The 22,539-nt window shown below is 44.3% G+C and overlaps 1 protein-coding gene across 2 annotated transcripts in view; it reads right to left on the reverse strand.

Annotated features, from left to right (window-relative positions):
* MACF1 (microtubule actin crosslinking factor 1) overlaps window positions 1-22,539 on the reverse strand; it is a 323,369-nt gene that overhangs the window by 44,031 nt on the left and 256,799 nt on the right. For both annotated transcript variants that reach the window (XM_070949227.1, XM_070949228.1), the window contains 3 exons: window positions 4,716-4,877; window positions 3,545-3,715; window positions 1,268-1,434 (listed from right to left, as the gene is read on the reverse strand). In XM_070949227.1, the coding sequence (XP_070805328.1) occupies window positions 1,268-1,434; window positions 3,545-3,715; window positions 4,716-4,877 (500 nt within the window). The remainder of the gene's footprint in view (window positions 1-1,267; window positions 1,435-3,544; window positions 3,716-4,715; window positions 4,878-22,539) is intronic.

A 22,539-nucleotide genomic window follows, 5' to 3' on the forward strand; every position in this document is an offset into this window, starting at 1 on the left:
CGAACTGGATTATTGTAGAAAAGCTAAAGAAGAAGTCAATGACTGCTGAGAAATGCAAGACATAGCAAAATCAAGGTGCTGTTTCTTGCAATGTAAAGCAAAGAGATTGTCCTTTTCGGCTGGAGGCAACAATTTACACCTGTCTCTTGTTTTAGTAACTGACGTGTCTGGTGTTGTGCTCTATGTTTGTGACAGAATCACAGGTATATTATGCAAAAGTCAAGTCAAGCCTGTTGAGTGAACTAAACAGAAATACTCATCTAACTCTTTATATTGCACACGGCTTTATCGTGCTAGGAAATGCAAGGAGGGGGCACCGTTGGCAGCCTCAGCTGAAGAGTCCTTTCTGCAGCTATGGCATAGTGGATCTCTGAAGTCCTTGGTAAATCCTCTGGATCCTACAGGTCTTTTACACCCCAGATCTGCACCGGGAGCCTTATATCTCCCTTTCTAGGAAGGGAGAAAAGAAAGGTGGGAGTTCACCAAACGGAATGGGCTTCCTTCTGTCTAAGGTGCTTTCTAGGTCTGTGCCCTGGTTTCACATAACAAGCAAGGAAGTATTTTGTTTATGTTTGGTGTAACGTCCTATTCAGGGGGAAACCTCTGCCCTCAATGCCAAACAAAACAGAAGCAAGAGCCGAGGTGGCGCAGTGGTTAGAGTGCAGTACTGCAGCTACTTCAGCTGACTGCTAGTTCAGCAGATCAGCGGATCAAATCTCACCGGCTCAAGGTTAACTCAGCCTTCCATCCTTCCGAGGTGGGTAAAATGAGGACCCAGATTGTTGGGGGCAATATGTTATTTAGTATACTGTCTTTGGTGTAAGCCGCCCAGAGTCCTCGGAGAGTGGGTGGCATAGAAATATAAATAATAAAATAAATAATAATAAATAAATAAGCAAAGCAAGATGGAAAAATCTGAGTAGCATGAGAGATGTCCCCACAGGTCAAAATTCACCGAGGGCTTCTTCTCATGGTCTCACTGAAGTAAACCAGAACAACTGTTATAAAAGAGCAGATTTCAGTCTCACTTGCTACACGCAGCTTCAACATTTCACAGTGTGGTCAAGAAATCCAAGGAGATTCTGCTGAACATTAGGATTAAAAGAATGCGTTTCACAGCATCCTTGCAAATTCTCCAAGTGCTGTGCAGAGGTCTTGCAGTCACGAAATAGCAGAGACAGCAGGAGAAAAATAAAATCCATGCGTGCTGCACAGGATGACAGCAGAACGAGAAGCAACTGATGGTGTCCCATGTTTCCAAACTTACCTGGCTGAAGCTTTGCTGAGAAGGCTTGCCCAGTGGCTCCCCAGGCTATTTAACTGGCCGACGATTTTCTCCCTGTCTGCTGGTTCAGCTGATTGGGCAATTCTGCCCCCCTCGGCTTCAATCATCTCAACAGTAGCTTTCCGATCGTCCAGGAGACGTTGCAGTAACTTTGCAGAAGGTCAAGAGAAGGAGCGTTTACCAATTTCTTCCACTTGCACAACTCATGAACTTATCATCATAGTAGTTATGTTATACTTTTATTATAGAGAGTCCTTGCTATGTTGTTATTTTATCTCACCCACTTTATTGATTTACATGTTGTATATTTTTATTTATTTATTTATTTAATTTGTATACTGCCCTTCTCCCAAAAGGGACTCAGGGCGGTGAACAGCCAAAATTAAAATACATACAATACAAAAGTTAAGATAATTAAAAGAGATTAAATCAATCGGCCTCCCAATTTAAAACCCCAAGTCTATAAAATTTAAAAATCCCAATTTAAAAACCATTTAGGCTAGGCCGGCTTGCTGGAATAAATAAGTCTTCAGGGCCTTACGGAAGGTCCGGAGGTCCGGGATCAGTCGTATTCCAGGAGGTAGCTCATTCCACAGGGCGGGTGCCCCCACAGAGAAGGCTCTCCCCCTGGGGGCCGCCAGCCGACATTGCTTGACCGACGGCACCCTGAGGAGGCCCTCTCTGTGAGAGCATATTGGCCAGTGGGAGGTTATCGGTAGCAGCAGGCGGTCTCGTAGGTATCCTGGCCCTAAGCCATGGAGCGCTTTAAAGATGAGAACCAACACCTTAAAGCGCACCTGGAAGACCACCGGGAGCCAGTGCAGCTCGCGGAGGAGAGGTGTTACATGGGAGCGCCACAACGCTCCCATAATCACCCGCGCGGCCGCATTCTGGACCAGTTGGAGCCTCCAGGTGCTCCTCAAGGGGAGCCCCATGTAGAGAGCATTGCAGTAGTCCAGGCGAGACGTGTCGAGGGCATGGATGACTGTGCATAAGGAGTCCCGATCCAGAAAGGAGCGCAACTGGCGGATCAGGCGAACCTGATAAAAAAAACCCCTGGCCACGGCCGTCATATGCTCTTCTAAAGACAGCCGTGTGTCCAGGAGGACACCCAAGTTGCGAGCCCCCTCTGTGGGGGTCAATGACTCGCCCCCAATAGCCAGTGATGGCACCAGCTGGCTATATCGGGACGCCGGCATCTACAGCCACTCGGTCTTGGAAGGGTTGAGTCGAAGCCTGTTCCTTCCCATCCAGACCCGCACGGCCTCCAGACACTGGGACATCACTTCGAGGGCATCATTGGGGTGGTCTGGGGTGGAAATGTAGAGCTGAGTGTCATCAGCGTACAGATGGCATCGCACCCCAAAACCACGGATGATCTCACCCAGCGGCTTCACATAAATGTTGAACAGGAGCGGCGAGAGGACCGACCCTTGCGGCACCCCACAAACAAGGCGCCTCGAGGTCGACCTCTGCCCCCCTGCCAACACGGACTGCAACCGATCGGAGAGATAGGAGGAGAACCACCGCAGCACGGTGCCTCCCACCCCTAATCCCCCCAGCCGGCGCAGCAGCATGGTATTATGGTCGATGGTATCAAAAGCCGCTGAGAGGTCTAACAGGACCAGAACAGAGGAACAACCCCTGTCCCGGGCCCTCCAGAGATCATCCCCCAATGCGACCAATGCCGTCTCCGTGCTGTACCCAAGCCTGAAGCTGGACTGGCACAGATCTAGATAGACGGTTTCATCCAGATACTGTGAGAGCTGTCGCGCAATCACACTCTCAACAACCTTCGCAGTAAAGCAAAGGTTGGAGACCGGACGGTAGTTTGCCAGAACAGCCGGGTCCAGAGAAGGCTTCTTGAGGAGGGGCCTCACCACCGCCTCTTTCAAGGCGGGAGGCAAGAAACCCTCACTCAGAGAAGCATTTATAATCCTCTGGAGCCAGCCTCGTGTTACCTCCCGGGTGGCCGGTACCAGCCAGGAGGGACACGGGTCCAATAAATATGTGGTTGCGTTTAACCTCCCCAGGATCCTGTCCACGTCCTCAGGAGTCACAGAGTCAAACTCGTCCCAGATAACGTATTTTAAAATTCTGATCATTATTGACAGAATAAACATTATACTACTCCCATTTTTTTCAGGAATTCCCCTTCTCCCAGCTGCAGAAAATGTGAATGCCAATGACTAAACTCACATTCCCCTCCTACCACTATAGTTGCATTGCTTTAGATATGCTCCCGCAATTTCTGCTCACCTTCTGCTCCTGGATTTGAGCCTTCACCACTTTGTATTCAGCCGATGGTGGCTTTTGGTTGGAGATGAGCTCCTCAGTGTCAGCCAGCCAGCTGAGCAAAGGCTCCAGGGCGTCCTGGAACTTTCCACAATGGAGCAGGGCTTCCTGCAGTTGGGCAATCCTCTGGGCCACCTGTATTTCATAAAACATGCACACCTATCACTAGAGTGGCTGCCCTTGCTAGCCAGGGCCTATTTCAGCCAAAAGCAGCTGTGAGGTAGGACAGCAATTTCCTTTTGCTAACAGGAAGCAAGGCATCCAATTAAATGGAATTTAATTGGCTTACCTCTTCCTTGCTAAGTTGCCCCTCTCCTCCTTTCTCTTTCTTGCTTGGCAACCCTCTCCCCAATGTATACCGTTTCCCCCAAAATAAGACATCCCTTGATAATAAGCCCAATTGGGCTTTTGAGAGCATGGCAATAAGGCCAAGTTCTTATTTCAGGGTTCAACAAAATATAAGACAGGGTCGTATTTTCGGGGAAACACAGTACATTGAAGGCTCCTTCAGATAGGAGGTCCTTTTTTTTTAACCGTCCTCCTCCAGACAGAGTTCAGGACTGCACCTGGCAGTCTGTTGGAGGGTGGGGGTGGGGGTAGACACATTTGCTAGTCTCCTGTTTTCTAGTTTGACCAGTGGCTAGAACAGGGATGCAGCCAAGCAGAGAAATGAATGGATACTTTTATTATGGTCTATTACTGACTAGAATTGTGAACAAGCACATTAAAAATAAAGTAAAAACGAAACAAGAGGAAAAAACTACAATTGATGGTGGATTTGTCCGTGGATTCTCAGCAGAGAAATGTAGGCTCAGTTCTCAGCTCTTGCTCTGGATTGATCAGCATTTATAGCCAGGTGCTCCCAACCCAGAGGGTCTCTTCTATTTGCAAATGGGCACCTCAAACACGGAGTTCATAGCAGCACAGAGAGAGCCAGAGTTTTCGCAGACAAGGACTCTTGTCAGGTACTGCTCTGCAAACAGCCCAGTGGACCATCAACAGGCTATTCCCCAACTGAACCCGGCCCCATTTCCACCAGGGAACTCAGCAGCATTTGGAGATCAGTCCAGACCTTGGGATCCCATTCAGTTCATGTTTGCAAGGGATTGCCAGGAAGTGCCCATGCAGCGCTTACCTTTTTGTTGAGGGTATTCCATCGGGTGTTGATCTCCTCCATATCATGCTCCAAGCCCTGGACATCACAGTTCTTCCCCGCACTCTGGACAAGCCCTTGTCCAAGTCCATTGACTTGCTGCAGCTTTAATTGAAGGGGGTCAACTTGTTCCTTCTGGAATTGCTGAGAAGGTGGGGAGAGGGAAAAAGGCAAATGAATCCCATCATAAATATTTGCAAAAACTTTACCGATTAAGGACTCGGGATAAGATGCACTTTCCCTGGCTTCTAATTTTATCCTTAAACAGTCTGTGAGGTTTGTTAGGGGGAAGATTCTGTCTCAAGTGAACCTTCATAGCTGTAGAAGAGTTTGAATCCAGATCTCCTGAGTCTAAATCCAACATTCTGCCATCAAACCATGCAACTAATAAGCATCTGTGCTTTTTTTTCTGATAGACACCAATCCCTTTCTAGGATTGACTTTATATTAATTACGAATGATTTTCTTTCTAGGGTGAAGAAGACGAAGATATGTCCAAGAACATTAACAGATCATAGCCCGGTTTGGATGGAACTGGAACATGAAAAGGGACCCAGGAGGTCCTGGAGGTTAAATGGAAAATTTGTTTAGATATGAGGAAAATATGAAAGAATGGAAAAAAATTTTGAAAGAATTTTTTGTTATGAATATGCATAAAGGTACATCTATGGAAGTGGGATGCAAGCAAAGCATATATGAGAGGTATTTTAATATATTTGAATAATAAACACAGGCGTAGACAGGAAAAAAACCAGATTGATTTAGAAGAGGAAATAAAAAAGAGAGAGCAAGTATTAACATTGAACCCAGCAGATAAGAAAACAAAAGAAGCAATTAATTTATTGCGAGGGCAATTTAATATGTTGATGGCAGATCAGGCTGCAACTAGTCTGCAATATGCTAAACATAATACTTTCTGTAATGCTAACAAATCAGGTAGATGGTTAGCATATTTGTTAAGGAAAAAAAAAGCTACATACTATAGAGAAAATAGAATATAAAGGGAAAGAGGTGTATCAGCAAAACATGATTAAAAAAGCATTTTTAGAATTTTACACGAGGTTGTATGCTAATGATAAAATTCAAGGTATAGATTTAGATAGATATCTACAGAAGGAGAATATTTCTATAGTTACAGAAGAGCAAAGGGAAGGTTTGAATCAACCGATAACCTCGGAAGAAATTGTCTTAGCAATTAAACAGTTGAAAGTGGGTAAAGCTCCTGGGACAGGTGGATTGACAGCTGTTTATTACAAAAATTTGCAGTTAGAAATGGTGGAACCACTTAAGGAATTATTTATTAAAATACAATCTGGAGGAGATGTACCCTCATCTTGGAGAACAGCATTTATTTCTTTGATTCCAAAAGAGGATCAAGACCATTGTCAGCCAAAGAACTATAGGCCTATATCGCTTTTAAATACAGATTACAAGATTTTTGCTAAAATATTAGCAAATAGGTTAATGCTAGTTATGCAACAAACGATTCATAATGATCAAACTGGTTTTATAAATGGGGGACAAATGAAAAGTAACGTAAGGCAAATAGTTAACATATTGGAATATTTGGGGAAGAACAACCAAGTCCATGTGGCGCTTATATTTTTGGATGCGGAGAAGGCATTTGATCAATTGAATTGGAATTTTTTATTGAAAATAATAGAAAAGATGCAGTTTGGAGAGTATTTTACACAATCTATTAAGGCAATATACCAGAAACAAACAGCACAAATAATAATTAACGGTAGTTTAACAGAAACTTTTAATATTGAAAAAGGAACAAGACAAGGATGTCCTTTGTCTCCATTACTGTTTACTTTGACTTTGGAATTTTTGCTGAATAAAATACGGGGTTCAGATAAAATAAAGGGAATTAAAATTAGGCATTATGATTATAGATTATGAGCATTTGCAGATGACTTGGTTGTTACTTTAACCCAACCAGTGCAATCGGTTATAGGTTTGGACAATATGGACAAGTACTGGAAGAAGGAAGATCTACCTACTATTGAAGACACTAAAAGTAGTGAATTTAGCGGAGATGGCTAAAATTTCAGCATATTTGAAGGATCACGCAAATGAAAGATATATATATTGGAATGGAGAAGATGGATTGACTATATTCAAAATAAATATGGGACTAAAAAGTTCAAATAGCTTATGAATGAAAAAAAAGATATTTAAGGGAATTCTTATATTCAGTCATGTAAAGGGGAGTTAAAGTGCAAGAGGGAGATAAGAGTTTATAGTTTGCATATGTTAGCTTATGTTTGTTAAATGCTATACCCTGTATTTTGCTCTGGGAAGTCCGGGGGGGGGGTGAGGAGGGTTGGGTTGGGAGTGGGGAGGAGGGGTGGGAAAATTGTTTGTAAAATTTTTTTAAAAAACTTTTCAATTAAAAAAAAAAAGCATCTGTGGGAGCTGCTGGCCAACATCTTCTCCCTTCAGCATTTAAACTTTAATCTGCAGTCTACGTACAAACTTCAGCAGATCCTGCATCAATGGACCCAACTGACTAATCAAGGAAACTCTGGAAATTAACACAATAGATTTGAAGTTGGAATTTAAAGGTGTTTGTGGAGCAGATTTCCAATATGGAGAAAGGACTCAATGTAGTGAAATCCAAAAGCTCAGTGACATAACATCAACAGGAACCCGGTTCTATCTGTTTAGGATGGATGCTACAGTCTCAATGCCAAAAGCACACCTGGAAAGTCCAGGGCACACAGACTGTATTTCCTGCACAAGCATTCCCTTCCCCCCAAGCACAGGTCAATTCTCTGTTCTACACGACTTTATTACTCTACACAATTACTACCCCTTCACCTCTCTAGAGATCCAGTAATACCCACTCACTCCCACTTTACCATAGTTTCACACATCCTGCTTTCCACACTTCCAGATGTTATAAACATATCACTTGGTCAAAAGTTAAAAATGCATTATTGAGTTCTTTTCCAAAATTGTTCACGCATGAGAAGAAGCCAAACAATTTAGGAAGAAAGGGAATGGAGAAGGCTCTCTAAGTTTCAGCTCCACAATTCTGGATCTCCTAAAAGCCACAACCACCTCCTCTTCACAAACGCCTGACAGTTCGCACATGGGATGACAAAACAGAACAGTGGCTCACTTGTGTGAGGATATGGAACAAAAAATAACAGGGTTGGAAGAGATCTTGAAGATCATCTAGTACAACCCGTTGGTCAAGGAGTCCATTCCAGACAAGGGGTTGTCCAGTTTCTTCTTAAAAGCCTCCAGTGATGGAGCACTACAACTTCTGAAGGCAAGCCATTCCACTGGTTAATTGTTCTCACTGTTGAAAAATTTGATTCTAGGTTGGTTCTCTCCTTGATAAGCTTCTTTCCATTGCTTCCTGTCCTGCCTTCAGGTGCTTTGGAAAATAGGTTGAACCCCCCTCCTCGATGTGGTAGCCTCTCAAATATTGGAAGTCTGCTATATCACCCCTAATCCTTTTCTTTGTTAGACTAGGCATACCTAGTTCCTTCAGCTGTTCATTGTACAATTTAACCTCCACATCACTTATCATCTTTACTGCTCATCTCACTCTTTCTAGAATCCCAGCATCTTTTTTGTATCATTATGACCAGAACTAGCCCCAATATTCCAAGTGTGGTCTTACAAGTGCAATATAAAGCAATGTTATCACTTCACATGATGTTAATACTGTCCCTCTGTTGATGCACCCTAGAACTATATTGGCATTTTGGTAACTGGCTCAGACTTAAGCATTCATCCAATAGGACATCTATACCTCTCCCACAGTTACTACTGTTGGGCCAGGGACCGCCTTTTCTATAGCTGTGCAATTGGTTTTTCCTGGCTATGTGCAGGACCTTACTTTTCTCAAGTGAGCTACATCTTGTTGGTTAGAGCCCAACGTTCAAGTCTGTCAAGATCCTTCTGAATAGGAAGTCTATCCTCTAAAGTGTTGGCCATTCCCTCTGGTTTGGTGTCATCTGAGAATTTGATGAGTTCCCTTCCCTTGTCTAAATTATTTGTAAAGATGCTGAAGATGCCCAAGACAATGTGGTTCCCCAAGACATTGGGGAACCACATTGCATGCTTCCCTCTATGTAGAAGTAGTTCACACTGAGTGTGGCTGGTCAGCCAACTGCTAATCCATCTGGTGTGATGCTGTCTATCCCACATTGTTCTATCTTACCAAGAATAGAGTTATTTGAAGTCCTAGTATATAATATCCATTGATCCACTAATTTAATCACTTTCTCAAAGAAGGCAATAAAATTTGTCTGGCATGATCTGTTTCTGACAATGCCGTAAGCTCCGCTGTTTCTGGCTCCAGAGGCCATTAGATGTGTTGTTGCTCCTGCCAGCTATCTTAAGTCAGTTGGAATCAGCAAACCACCCGAAAGCATTTGCACTTGTATGGTGCCATGTGCTTCCATCGGCCGTCCTGTATGGACAGTATAAAAGTCAGAGTCACGGAAAGACTCTGTCCCTGTGGCTCAGGAGAGGTGGGGACTGTGGGTCACATGCTCCTTAGATGTTCCTTTTATATGGAGATTAGGAAAAAACATATTCTGCCAATAATTGCAAGGTATCCTGGCCGCTCTGACATTACCTGTCTTTGGTGGCTACTTAAGGATGAACAGTCCATAACTACAGCGCAGGTGGCCAAATTCTGTGCAGCAGCACTGGGGATTCGTCGCAAATACAGTATGTATCTTCTTTACCATAGCGATGTATATAACAATTGTGGCTAACCCTTGCATTGCTTAGTCATTTCCCGTTTAGCGTTGAACCCACAACAGGCTACAGTTTGCAACTATCAATAGTCAGACCATGTATAATGGACACTGGATTTTATTATAGATTTAGTTGTCATTTATTATTTTATACTAGAATTCTTAAGTGTATATATATTGAGTGCTTTTATTTGTTTCTGGTCTAAGACTGTAATAATCAATGAATTGATTGATAACAATGCTGGCTTCTAGCTTATCACCTTATTCATTTCAAGATGTCCACAAATCTGCTGCTTGATTATCTTTTCCAGGATTTTCTCAGGTACTAATGTTAGGTTGATTAGTCTATAGTTTCCTGAGTTCCAGCAAATCTTTTCCCAAGGGGCCAGGCAAGGCAAGGCAAGGCTAGCCAGGGGGAAATGAAACCAATCCCTTTGAACTGAGGGCACTGTGAATGTTATCAAATTTCTGCCCAAAAGGCAATGCCCGGGAGGAATCAGCAAGAAATCTGACATATATTCTATCCCATTATCATAGCTAGCAGGTGGGAGTTGAACCGCCAGGAGGGGGAAGGTGGTTCCACAAGCCACAGAGTAAATTAAGTGAGCACCCCCCGCCTGGACAGCCCCTCAAGGGAGCCAGCACCACTCCGAAGAAGCCTTTCCAACTGAGGAGGGGGAATGCTTTGAGGATTTGAGGCATTGCAGGTACTGTAATCTTCGGCAGAAGCCATTTTTGCAATGGCTGCCCCAAAGCACTTCTAGAAAAGACAGCACCATCCAATGGGCCAACTTAGAGATGCAGTTGGTTATCCCAAAGAGATTGCAGAGGCAAAGGAAGACACTGCTGTGACTCATTCACACACATAACCAATATTTGTAGTGGGAAGAAAGAATCACCTTGAGGAATAAGAGGAAGAGTTGCAACTAAAACCATGGTTTGAAAACAGAAATCTGAGCCTGGGCCAAAACAATAACCCAAGTTAGTGTCTCAGGTCCTCCCTTGTTCTCATGAAGGAGTATGTGTGTGTTTGTGTGTGTGTGTGTGTGTGTGTGTGTGTGTGTGAGAGAGAGAGAGAGAGAGAGAGAGAGAGAGCATTTAGACTTGCAAGATTCTGTTATTATACTCTTAAAGGAATATTAGCCTGCATCACTGAGAAACCAAAGTGATGCAGGCTAATACTCCTTTAAGAGTATAATCTGGTCTACCTTGCAGGGCTGACAATATCACAAGCTTTGGAGAAGGCCCTGGGTGCTGCCTGAGTGCCTCTCCATCTTTACTTTTCATGATTTTTTGTGGCTGTAAAAGAAGTTAAATCCTTTAATTTCTGAAAACATTTATAATAATAATAATAATAATAATAATAATTTTATTTCTATACCGCCCTTCTCCCGAAGGACTCAGGGCGGTGTACAGCCTATTTAAAAACACAAAAAACACGACAACAATTAAAATTTAAAATCATTAAATAATTAGGCTCCAATTAAAATCCCAGAAATTTAAAATACCCCAATTTAAAACATTATGTTAATAGCCCTGCCTGGCGGAACAACAGGGTCTTCAGAGCGCAGCGAAACACCCGGAGGTCGGAAATCTTTCGTATTTCGGGGGGCAATTCATTCCACAGGGCTGGAGCTCCCACAGAGAAGGCCCTCCCCCTGGGTGTCGCCAGCCGACATAACTTGGCTGCCGGCACCCGGAGGAGACCCTCTCTGTGGGAGCGAACTGGTCGGTGGGAGGCTATTGGTGGCAGAAGTCGGTCTCGAAGGTACCCGGGTCCTATGCCATGGAGCGCTTTAAAGGTGGTAACCAACACCTTGAATCGCACCCGGAAGACCACTGGGAGCCAGTGCAGCTCGCGCAGGAGGGGTGTCACATGGCCACAACGGGTTGCACCCATAACCACCCGCGCGGCCGCATTCTGGACCAGTTGGAGCCTCCGAGTGCTCTTCAAGGGGAGCCCCATGTAGAGAGCATTACAATAGTCCAACCGGGAGGTGACAAGGGCGTGAGTGACCGTGCGCAAGGCGTCCCAATCCAGAAAGGGCTGCAACTGGCGAATCAGGCGAACCTGATAAAAGGCCCCCCTGGCCACGGCCGTCATATGCTCTTCTAAAGACAGCCGTGCGTCCAGGAGGACACCCAGATTGCGAGCCCTCTCTGTGGGGGGCAAAGATTCACCCCCAATAGTCAGCGATGGCACCTGCTGACCATATCGGGGCGCCGGAAGCCACAGCCACTCGGTCTTGGAGGGGTTGAGTCTGAGCCTGTTCCTCCCCATCCAGGCCCGCACGGCCTCCAGGCAGCGGGACATCACATCAAGGGCATCGTTGGGGTGGTCTGGGGTGGAGATGTACAGCTGAGTATCGTCAGCGTACAGATGACACTTCACCCCGAAACCACGGATGATCTCACCCAGCGGCTTCACATAAATGTTGAACAGGAGAGGCGAGAGGACCGACCCTTGTGGCACTCCCCAAGCGAGATGCCTCGAGGTCGACCTCTGTCCCCCTGCCAACACAAACTGCGAGCGGTCGGAGAGGAAGGAGGAGAACCACCGCAAAACGGTGCCCCCTATTCCTAACCCCCTCAACCGCTGCAGCATGATACCATGGTCGATGGTATCAAAAGCCACCGAGAGGTCTAATAGGACTAGGACAGAGGAACAGCCCCTGTCCCGAGCCCTCCAGAGATCATCCACCAACGCGACCAATGCCGTTTCAGTGCTGTACCCCTGCCTGAAGCCCGACTGGTACGGGTCTAGATAGATAGCTTCATCCAGGTGCCGGGGAAGTTGTCGTGCCACCACGCTCTCAACAACCTTCGCCACAAAGCGAAGGTTGGAGACTGGACAATAGTTGGCTAATTCAGCCGGGTCCAGGGAAGGCTTCTTGAGGAGGGGCCTCACTACCGCCTCTTTCAAGGCGGCAGGAAAGGCACCCTCACTCAGAGAAGCACTTATAATCCCCTGGAGCCAGCCTCGTGTAACCTCCCGGGAGGCCAGCACCAACCAGGAGGGACACGGGTCCAATAAACACGTGGCGGCACTAATCTTACCCAGAACCCTGTCCACATCCTCGGGAGTCACAGGATCAAACTCCTCCCAGGTAACATTCTCAAGACCTGCCCTCGTCTCCTCCCGTGGACTCATCCAGTCGGAGTCCAAGCCATCCCGAACCCGAGCGACTTTATCGTGCAGGAATTGCACAAAATCCTCAGCGCGACCCTGCAAGGGATCTTCCCGCACTCCCCCCCGGAGGAGGGAGTGGGTCACCCTAAACAAGGCGGCTGGGCGGTTCTCTGCAGATGCGATAAGAGCGGAAAAGTGGTTAGACTTTGCCGCTTTTATCGCCACTAGGTAGGTCTTGATATAAGACCTCACCTGTGTCCGGTCGGAATCGGATTGGCTAGTCCTCCAAATGCTCTCTAGGCGTCTTTTCCGACGCTTCATCTCTCTCAGCTCCTCAGAAAACCAAGGAGCCAGTTGAGATCGGCATCGGGTCAGAGGCCGCAAAGGCACGACGCGGTCCAAAGCTCCAGCGGCCGCCCTTTCCCAGGCGGCCACCAGCTCTTCAGTCGAGTCGTGTGTTAGGGTCTCAGGACACGGCCCAAGCTCCGTCAGGAACCTTTCGGGTTCCATCAGGCGCCTGGGACGGAACCATCTAGTTGGCTCCGTCTCCCTGCGGCGGGGGGCGGCGGTAGGAAAGTCTAGTTGGAGGAGCGAATGATCTGTCCATGACAAGGGTTTAATATCTAGGTCCCCTCTACCAAGATCATTCAACCACTGACCAGAGACAAAAATCAGGTCCAGAGTGTGTCCCCCTATGTGAGTGGGGCCTTGAACTAACTGGGTCAGGTCCATGGCCGTCATGGAAGCCATGAACTCCCGAGCCACCTCTGACGCCTCACCCGCGGATGGAAGGTTGAAATCCCCCATGACAATAAGTCTGGGGGTATCAACCGCCACCCCGGCAATGACGTCGAGTAGCTCGGGCAGGGTCGCTGCCACGTGGCAGGGAGCCAGGTACGTAGTCAGCAAACCCATCTGCACCCCACGGCCCCACTTTACACAGAGGGACTCACATCCGGCTATCTGAGGAACAGTGGTCTCCCTCGGACAAAGACTTTCCCTAATAATCACCGCCACTCCCCCACCCCTCCCCTGGGCCCTTGGCTGATGAAATGCACGGAAACCTGGCGGGCACATCTCAACGAGGGGGACCCCCCCCTCCTGGCCCAACCAGGTCTCCGTGATACCTGCCAGGTCCGCACCCCCCTCCGAAATAAGGTCACAAATGAGGGGGGCTTTATTAACCACCGACCTGGCATTACACAACATCAGCCGCGGACCCAGGGCCTGAGACTCTACACAACCCAGGACACGAGTCACGCATCGGGGGCCGGAGTGCGCAATCGCTCGTAAACAGCGTATGCGCACCCCCGACACTTGATATGGCCCCCTGCGTCCGTCATACCTGCCCCTCCCACTCATTATTTCAATTTCACAGCCCTTCCTGTCATCCCCCTGCTTCCCGGTTGAATTTCCTTTCGCGACCCTCCTGCTGCAACTAATCGACCCATCATCCCGCTCGGTTGCTATCTGGACCCCCCCAGGTCCGCTTTTACAACCCCCCCTCCCTCCCGGGTCCCCTTAAAATTTTTTTAAAAAATTTTCCTAAAAAACCCCTCAACCCCCTCTTCGCTACATGCCATCTCTCGGGGTTCCAAAGCCCGTCATCAAGATAGGCCCTCGATAATGTGGAGGGCCAGGCCTGCGAGAGGGGGGAGTCTCGCAGCGCAAGAAGGTCGGCTTTTTATGCTTAACAGGTGACATTTTAGTGAGCCAGGCAGCTTTTAATTTAAAGTCTGAAACCTCTAAGATTAAACCAACAATTGAAGGAAACACTAATGCAGTGGAAAAAGCAACTTGGGCATCCTAATGGTAAGTGAGGAGAAACCTCCATGAGGGCAGGAAGAGGGCAGGGTTTCTCCCCAAAGCCAGGAGATCAGCCAGTAGTAGTAACGGAGGACCTTTTAGCCAGACCAGCATCTTCTTCAAAAGAGAGACTCAGAGGTGCTGCTGATCTTTGGAGTCTTACCCAGGTGGCAGACGAACCAGAAGCAGATTGCTGAAAAAAAGTGGCAAGGTCACCTGGAATTGTCCATCAGAAGGGACTATTTTGTTTGTTTATAAGGTGTATAATCCCAAAGGACTCTGGGTAATGTACAAAATATCGATAATATGCCCCTCCTCAAAAGCACCCAGGCCACTGTTGGCCGAGCTTGCCTTCTCTGTTCCAGGAACACCTTCCCCTACCTCGGCCCCAAGCAGCAGAGGCCATGTGGGAGCTGGGACTCAATAGCCTGAGACTCCCTGCCCTGAAGCCAGGGAGGGGGCTGACAGGAGTGGCTCCAGCCTCTCTAAGCAAAGGCTGCCCTGAGGATAAATCTCTGCTCAGAGCCATTCCACCCGCCCTCCGCAAAGGGCTCCGTTATAATCATGAAACCTGAATAATCAAAATGGCAGTTGCTGATATGCCTTTGTTTGCTCTTGGATGCTAAACAATGGAGGCCAAACACTACCATTTCCTTCAGTATCAACACAAAGTATTTGGCTGCCACCCATCCTTCAGCCAGGTTATGACCCTCCTCCAATCACTTCCACCTCACTCTTGCATCCAGGACAAAAATATCCCATTGACTTTAAAAGTTATTTTGTGACACTAATATTAAAAAAAAACAGCAGCAGAAATGATATAAGGTTGAGATGCATCTTGCAAGTCACCTGAAGGATCATTTCGGCTGCATCTTTGGGACTTTGCTGTTTTTAGTCTTTGGATGACCCTTTCTCCTCTACATCCCCACAAGTCGATGGCCATCCCTCCAAAGCTAGCCCTCTTTCTGCATTTCACATTTTCATGCTGTTTGGAGTTTTTGACTGAAGCAGCTTAAAAGCACCTGAAAGAAATACCTACATAAAACTGCCTTCCCTGCCCCCCACCTGGCCTTGCCATCTCCTTTGTACTCCTTTGTACTCTGAAAATGCAGGTGGAGTCACAGCTCCACTCCAAAATTCGTCCTTTTAAATCTTATTTCTGGAGGAACAGGAAGCTTTCGCCATTCTCTTGTGTGGGGCACGATTAGGAGAAGCATAAACTGGCAAAGCTGACTCTGGGGTTCTTTGATCCCAGTAATAAGGCAGCCCTCTGATCTACACTGCAAATGATACAACAAACAGTCCATTGTCACCCAGCATTTTCAGGGCTTTATCCACCTACAGGTCTTACAATGACATCTCAAAACAAGGACAGAGCGGTAGCAGCGATTCTGTGACGCTTTGTGGCAGAGTAATCCTTTTGGAAAAACAAGATTTTAACAGCATCATTGGAGGCGGAATAGCTGAACTTCTTACAGCAAGAGATTCTGGGCTATCTCTGAAGGTCTCAATGAACACAAAGGGTTTTTAATGCATCATAACTGTTAACTGATAAGGTGCTTGTGCTCTGTCTCTCATGGAACCTGCATTTGCATCACCATCTTGACTTCTAGCTCCCCCACCACCACAAACACCTCCCCCGCCCAATTTAAATCCTGCATCTGTAGAGCCATGGCTTGGGTGAAGGGAGATGTCATTCATGAAAGCTCCTTTTCTTTTTTTAATAAAATGGGTTAGTCTGAAAAGGTGTTAGCAGGCTCCAACATTTTCCCCTACGAAAACATGTGGCCTTTCAAGATGATTACAAAAACACAGGCCAGTATAACAAGCATAGCAGCATTGAAGTCTGGGCTGTCCTCAGTGAAGATGAGTTTTTTAACATGGTTTTACAATTTATGTTTTCAAACAGTTTTGCATGATATTTGTAAACTGAACCCTCCTGAACAGTGTTTCTCAACTTTAAGGATCAAATGTCGAAACTATCAAAAATTATGAAAAAAGGTCAAAGGTCAAAGAGAAAAGTCAAGGAAACAATTGGTCCATCAATGGAAGATGATGGTAAGGAAGGAACCTGGCAGCAGGAAGAACTCATTCTTTGCATCTGGTTCATGGAAAAGGAAAAAATATCCCAAACTACCAAAAGCAGAACTGTAAAAGACAGACTAGGAATTGTAGAAAGTTAGCACCCAGCCTTCTCCTAGAAGAATGAAATATTCTATGAAATATTAAAAAGGCAGAATATTATACCTCCCTGGATGAGAAAAGGAGGAACATGCTCTTGGAAAGCAGCCCCCGTCTTTGTTATTTTATTTTTATTTTATTTTTATCAAATTTTTATACTGCTCTTCTCCCGAAGGACTCAGGACGGTGTACAGTCAGAAATAAAACCATGACAATAGAAAAATTAAAAACAAGTTAAAACAATTAAATCAATTGGCCGAAAATTCAAAAAAAACAACCCATTAAAATAGTAAAAATATTATTATTATTTAGGCCAGCCCTGCTTGTTGGAATAGTAATGTTTTTAGGGCACGGCGAAAGGTACGCAGGTCGGTAATCCTACGAATCTCCAGGGGCAGCTCATTCCAGAGGGTAGGGGCCCCCACAGAGAATGCTCTCCCCCTGAGGGTCGTCAGCCAGCATTGTCTAGCTGACAGCACCCAGAGGAGCCCCTCTCTGTGGGAGCGTACCGGTCGATGGGAGGCTATCAGTGGCAGAAGGCGGTCTCGTAGATACCCAGGGCCCATGCCATGGAGCGCTTTAAAGGTGGCAACCAACACCTTGAATCGCACCCGGAAGACCACCGGGAGCCAGTGCAGCTCATGCAGGAGCAATGTTACATGGGAGCGTCGGGTCGCTCCCATAATTACCCACGCGGCTGCATTCTGGACCAGTTGGAGCCCCCGGGTGCTCTTCAAGGGGAGCCCCATGTACAGAGTGTTACAATAGTCCAGATGGGACTATTGTTAATAGCCCCAGAAAGACTGGTGCCAACCTATCTACAAGACAAAAGGCTGAGCCACCTTATCTACAAAACAAAAGAACCTTTACCCTCAGGATATAATAGGATTAGCCCTCTACCCATCTTACCACATGGCACCTGGGAAGATTGCATCACCCAGCAAGGTTCAACCAAGCCTGGAACTCAAGACAACCTACAAAGTTACCCCTGCATGGCCCCATGGGAGCCTGACAACCAATCAGAATACATGCCCTTGCCACAGGAATAGGAAGCAAGTTCAAAGCCCGAGAGAGAGTATAAATCCCCCCCTCTCTCTCTCACCCATGTGCTCAATTGTCCAGGACCTCAAACCATGTGTTCCTGTCCACCATTAAACCATCTTTCCAAACAGCCTCCATGTTTCCAGTGTCTTTCTCCCCACTTGGAACTGAACCCAGATGGACATTTCTTCCAACAGAATACAAGTCAAAATAGGTGAGAAAATGGTAAGATAACATCTGCCCATTCTAGACAAGTTCAGATCAGATGGATTACGTCCCAAGATTCTGAAGGTGGTGGCAGATGTGTTCTCAGAACTACTGAACTGAGGAACTTCCGGTTGACATTGCAGTGAGAACGGCTGGAAAATAGCAGGCTCCGCTGAGCCCTGCGAAATCCAGCCAGCAACTGCTGTCGGGAAACCCTACAGAGTCCAAGCTTCCTGTAGGGGTGGCGAAGGAAGGAGGGGCACTTTGTGGACCATGAGGAACTCGCAATTTCCTTGTTAGGTCCGAAGCAAGCTCTCCTGAGCGGTAGCCATTTTTGACTAGTTACAAGCTGGGACAACTGGGACCATAAGATTTGTGCTGGAGCAGTCCATGGACAGAGCATTGAAGCTGGGTCAGATAACTTCCAACTCTTATCTTAAAGTACTTGTACTTAAGTACAAGAATTTCAAAAAATATTCTAAGCATTAAGGAAGTAGTGATTAGACACACGAAGAAGATTAAAGACTGAAAATTAAGAGGCAAAAGAAATGCCCAAAGGAAGCTTCAAAATATAGAAAGCTGGAAATAAAGCTTAAACAATTTGAATGGTGATTTTTGGGAGAAACTGTCTTTCTTATTTATATCTTTAAACCCCCTGGATTTATCAGAGAATCAGCTGTTTTTGACATACTGTTTAATGTTGGAATTGGGAGTAGGAGAGCCATCTACTGGAAGAAGAGAAGCATTACAGCAGGAGAATTTTCAATGAAAGTGTATTGTCTAATATACATAACAGAAGACAGTAATCAGCACTTGGAAGGCGGCTTGATCTTGATTCTATTTTAGAAGACGATTTGGAAGTTTTGAAATTCTCTGAGAGCTTCTTTTCTTTTTTGAAGATTTTTAAGATTAATTAAATTGCAAATGTAAATTGCAAATAATTAAATTCTATTGAAACTGGTTATTGGATTGTGGATTGAAAGATTGGGGGAAACCTAGTGGATTAACTTGGACTTGGATTATTAATGCTATTTGATAGAAAATTCTATGAGGCAAAAGAAGAAAGGTGATAGAAGAAAAGAGAAAATAAAAGTTAAATAAGACTTTAAAATTTGGACAATTGGGAAGATAAATAATTGGAAAATCAAAAGGCTGTAAAATATTAAAGAACTTTAAAGATTATAAATTTAGGGGATTGGAGGTATAACTATGGGATTGACTAAATCTTATTAATAATTGGCTTTATTTGAGTTTTTAAACACTAAGACATTGGAACCATAGAGGGATATTGAGTAATTTTTATCAAATTGTTACAAAATGGACTATCAGGAGATAATAGAGGGAGATGAAGAAATAATTTTGATGCTCAAAAGCATGCAAGTAACTATAAAAAACAATAAGGAGACAAGGGGATTGTCTAAAGATAAAGAAAAGAGTATAGAAGCTTCTTAACAACTGGGGAAAAAAGATGAATATGATATTCAGAAAATAGATGAGAAATTAGAAGAGGCAGTGAAAGAGAAAAATAAAAATGAGATGGAGAAAGACAAAGATAATGAAGAGAAAGGATTGATAAATAGGAATCAAATAGATAATTCCTTAAAAGTTTATAATAGAACAGAGAGAAAAAAGGGAAATCTCCTTTTTAAAAAAGAAAGGTTTAGAGAGAAAAAAAGAAAAGTATCTTCAAAAAAAGAGAAAGATTTTTGGATGGGGTGCTCAAATGATACAGCAGAAAGAGATAAAGGGCAATCCAAAGGGAACACTCAGTGGGTATAAAAATATCAAAAAAAGTTATAAGATTCCAAGAGAGAGGAATAAAAGGGTGATTAAAAAGTCAATAAATGACTGAACTCCAAAAAGTTTAAGAGATGAGGGATAGTGAGAAAATATATTAATAAAATGAAAAAGTAGAAAATACAAATAGGGAAAATAGTATAGACAATAGTATTTGTTATAATTAAAAATAAGCTAAGGTTAAGATGGAAGTTTATAAGATTAACAGTATGTTAAAATATATTGTGAATTCAAACTTTTAAGGATTAGAAATTGTGGGGATTTTAAGATATAATCCTGGGATTGATTAAATGTTGTTAATATTTGGCTTTATCAATAGTCATAGACATTTGGGATATCGAAATTATGGTGGAATGAGTAATTTTTAAATATTAAATATTAGTAACTTAGTAGGAGATAACAAATAAATGGTGCAAAGAAATGTTATTTAGGTTTAAATGTATTAATGGGAAAAAACGATAAAGAATTATAAAGAGGTATTGGTGAAGTTGGAAGATTAGAACTATGTATACTTACTTGTATTATTATTGTTAACATTGTTTGAAAAGGACATTGACCCAGTCAAAACATTGTCCAGAAAATATGTATGGTGTGAAAGGAAAATTGTAAATAAAACATGAATTTTAAAAAAAAGAACCACTGAACCGTATGTCCCAAAGGTGTTTTGTCTGAAACAAGTTGCTTCTTATCCAAGAAGCTTTTTCAGTTATCACTTTGGTTATCATCCCAGAAACTTCTTCAGTTTGAGAAGAAGTTGAGAAGTGATTTTTTTTCAAAGAAAAAATTAAGGAAGTCCAGTTGCCTTTTGGAAAAAGCAGCTTAAGGACAACCATGACCTGGATGATTGAGACTCTCCATAGACACTGAATGTGGTTTCCATCTTCAAAAAGAAAAAAACAAACAAACATGGATCCAGAAAACTACAGACAAATCAGCCTGACATTAATACTTGGGAAAATCTTGGAAAAGATAATCAAGCAGCAGAATGGCAAATTCCTAGAAACAAGCAAAGCTATTAGTCCCAAAGGTGCTTTTCAAAAGGCAGCTGGGTTTCTTTCTTTTTTTTCCCTTGAAGATGTTTTTATTCTTGTCCAAGAAGCTTTTTCTGTTTGAGAAGAGAAACTTTTTCAAGGAAAAATACAAATGAAGAAAGTCCAGTTGCCTTTTGAAAAGCACCTTTGGGACAACCATGGCCTGGATGACTGACAATCTCCATAGACTAGATTGGTTTGTCAAAAACAGATCATGCTAATCTTATTGCATTTTTTGACAAAGGAACTAATTTAGTGGACTAGCAAAATGCTGTGGATGACTTCAGTAAGGCATTAACCGCAACCTACTTGTTGGCAAGATAGAAAAATGTGTGACAAACAGCATCCCCATCAGATGGATTTGTAACTGGGCTGACCAGCCACTCTCAATGTGCAGTCCTCAATGGAACTACATCAAACCAAGAGCCTTGGTAGTACAGTGGTTTAATGCACCCTGTAATTAACACAGCTGCCTGCAATTTCTGCAGGTTCAAATCTTACCATCAAGCTTAAAGGAATAGTGAACATTTTAGAAGACAGTCTCAAGATCCAGAAGAATCTAGACAGACTTGAATACTGAGCCCTAGCCAACAAAATATAATTCAGTGTTGAGAAAAGTAAGGTCTTACACTTGAGTAAGAAAAAATAAATGTGCAGATATAGAATAGGTGGCACCTGGCTCAACAACAGTAACTATGAGAGGAATCCAGGAACAACCACAAGTGGACAACAACTTAAATATGAGCCAGCAGTGTGTTGCAGCTGCCAAAAAAGGCAATGCAGTCCTAGGCTGCATCAATAGAGGAAAGGTACCAAGATCACATGAAGAATTGATACTGCTGTATACTGCCTTAATAAGACCACACATAGAACACTGTGTCCAATTTTGGTCACTGAAATACAAAAAAGATGTTGAGACTTTGGAAAAGAGTGCCGAAAAGAACAACAGAGACAATTAGGGACTGGCAGCTAAAACATATGAAGAGGGTTGCAGAAACTGGGTATGCGTGGTCTTATGAAAAGAAGGACTAGGGGTGACATGATAGCAATCTTCCAATTATTTGAGGGGCTGTCATAGAGAAGAGAGGGCCAACCTATTTTCCAAAGCACCTGAAGGAAAAACAAGAAACAATGGATGGAAATTTATCAAAGCAAGATCCAACCTAAAGTTTCCTAACAATGAGAACAATTTATCAGTGGAATGGGTGGCATTTAAGAATTGTAGGCACACCATCACTGGAGGTTTTTAAATCAAGATCAGACAGCCATTTGTCCAGAATGGTATAGGGCTCCTGCTTAGGCAAGGGATTGGACCAGAAGACCTGCAAGATCCCTTCAGACTGTTATTTTGTTAAGATACGTATTCCAGTAAGGTCACACCTGAAATACTGCATCCGGTTTTAGTCACATTACTAAAAAATGTTGAGACTTTGGAAAAAGTGCAAAGAAAAAGTGTAAACTAAATTGATTAAAGACCTGGAGACAAAAACATATGAAGAACAACAGTTGCAGAATTTGGGTTTGGATAGTCTAGAGAAAAAAAGGACCCTATAGGGGGGACATGATAGTATTTGAGAGACTCCAGTATTTGAGAGGCTGCCACAAAGAAAAGGGGGTCAATTTATTTTCCAAAGCACCAGAAACCACGGATGGAAACTAATCAAGGAGAGAAGCAACCTGGAATTAAGGAGAAACTTCCTAACAGTGAGGCCAATGGAACAGCTTGCCGTCAGAAGTTGTGGGTGCTTCATCACTGGAAATGGTATAGGGTCTCCTACTTGAGCAGGGGGGTTGACTAGAAGACCTCCAAGGTCCCTTCCAGCTCTATTCTGATTGACTGACTAACTCCCAGAATTCTCCAGCCAAATTGACTGGCTGGGGAATTC

Source organism: Pituophis catenifer, unplaced genomic scaffold (assembly GCF_029215685.1).
Source record: "Pituophis catenifer annectens isolate HBS135680 unplaced genomic scaffold, rPitCat1.0.hap2 SCAF_9, whole genome shotgun sequence".
NCBI classification, from domain to species: domain Eukaryota; kingdom Metazoa; phylum Chordata; class Lepidosauria; order Squamata; family Colubridae; genus Pituophis; species Pituophis catenifer.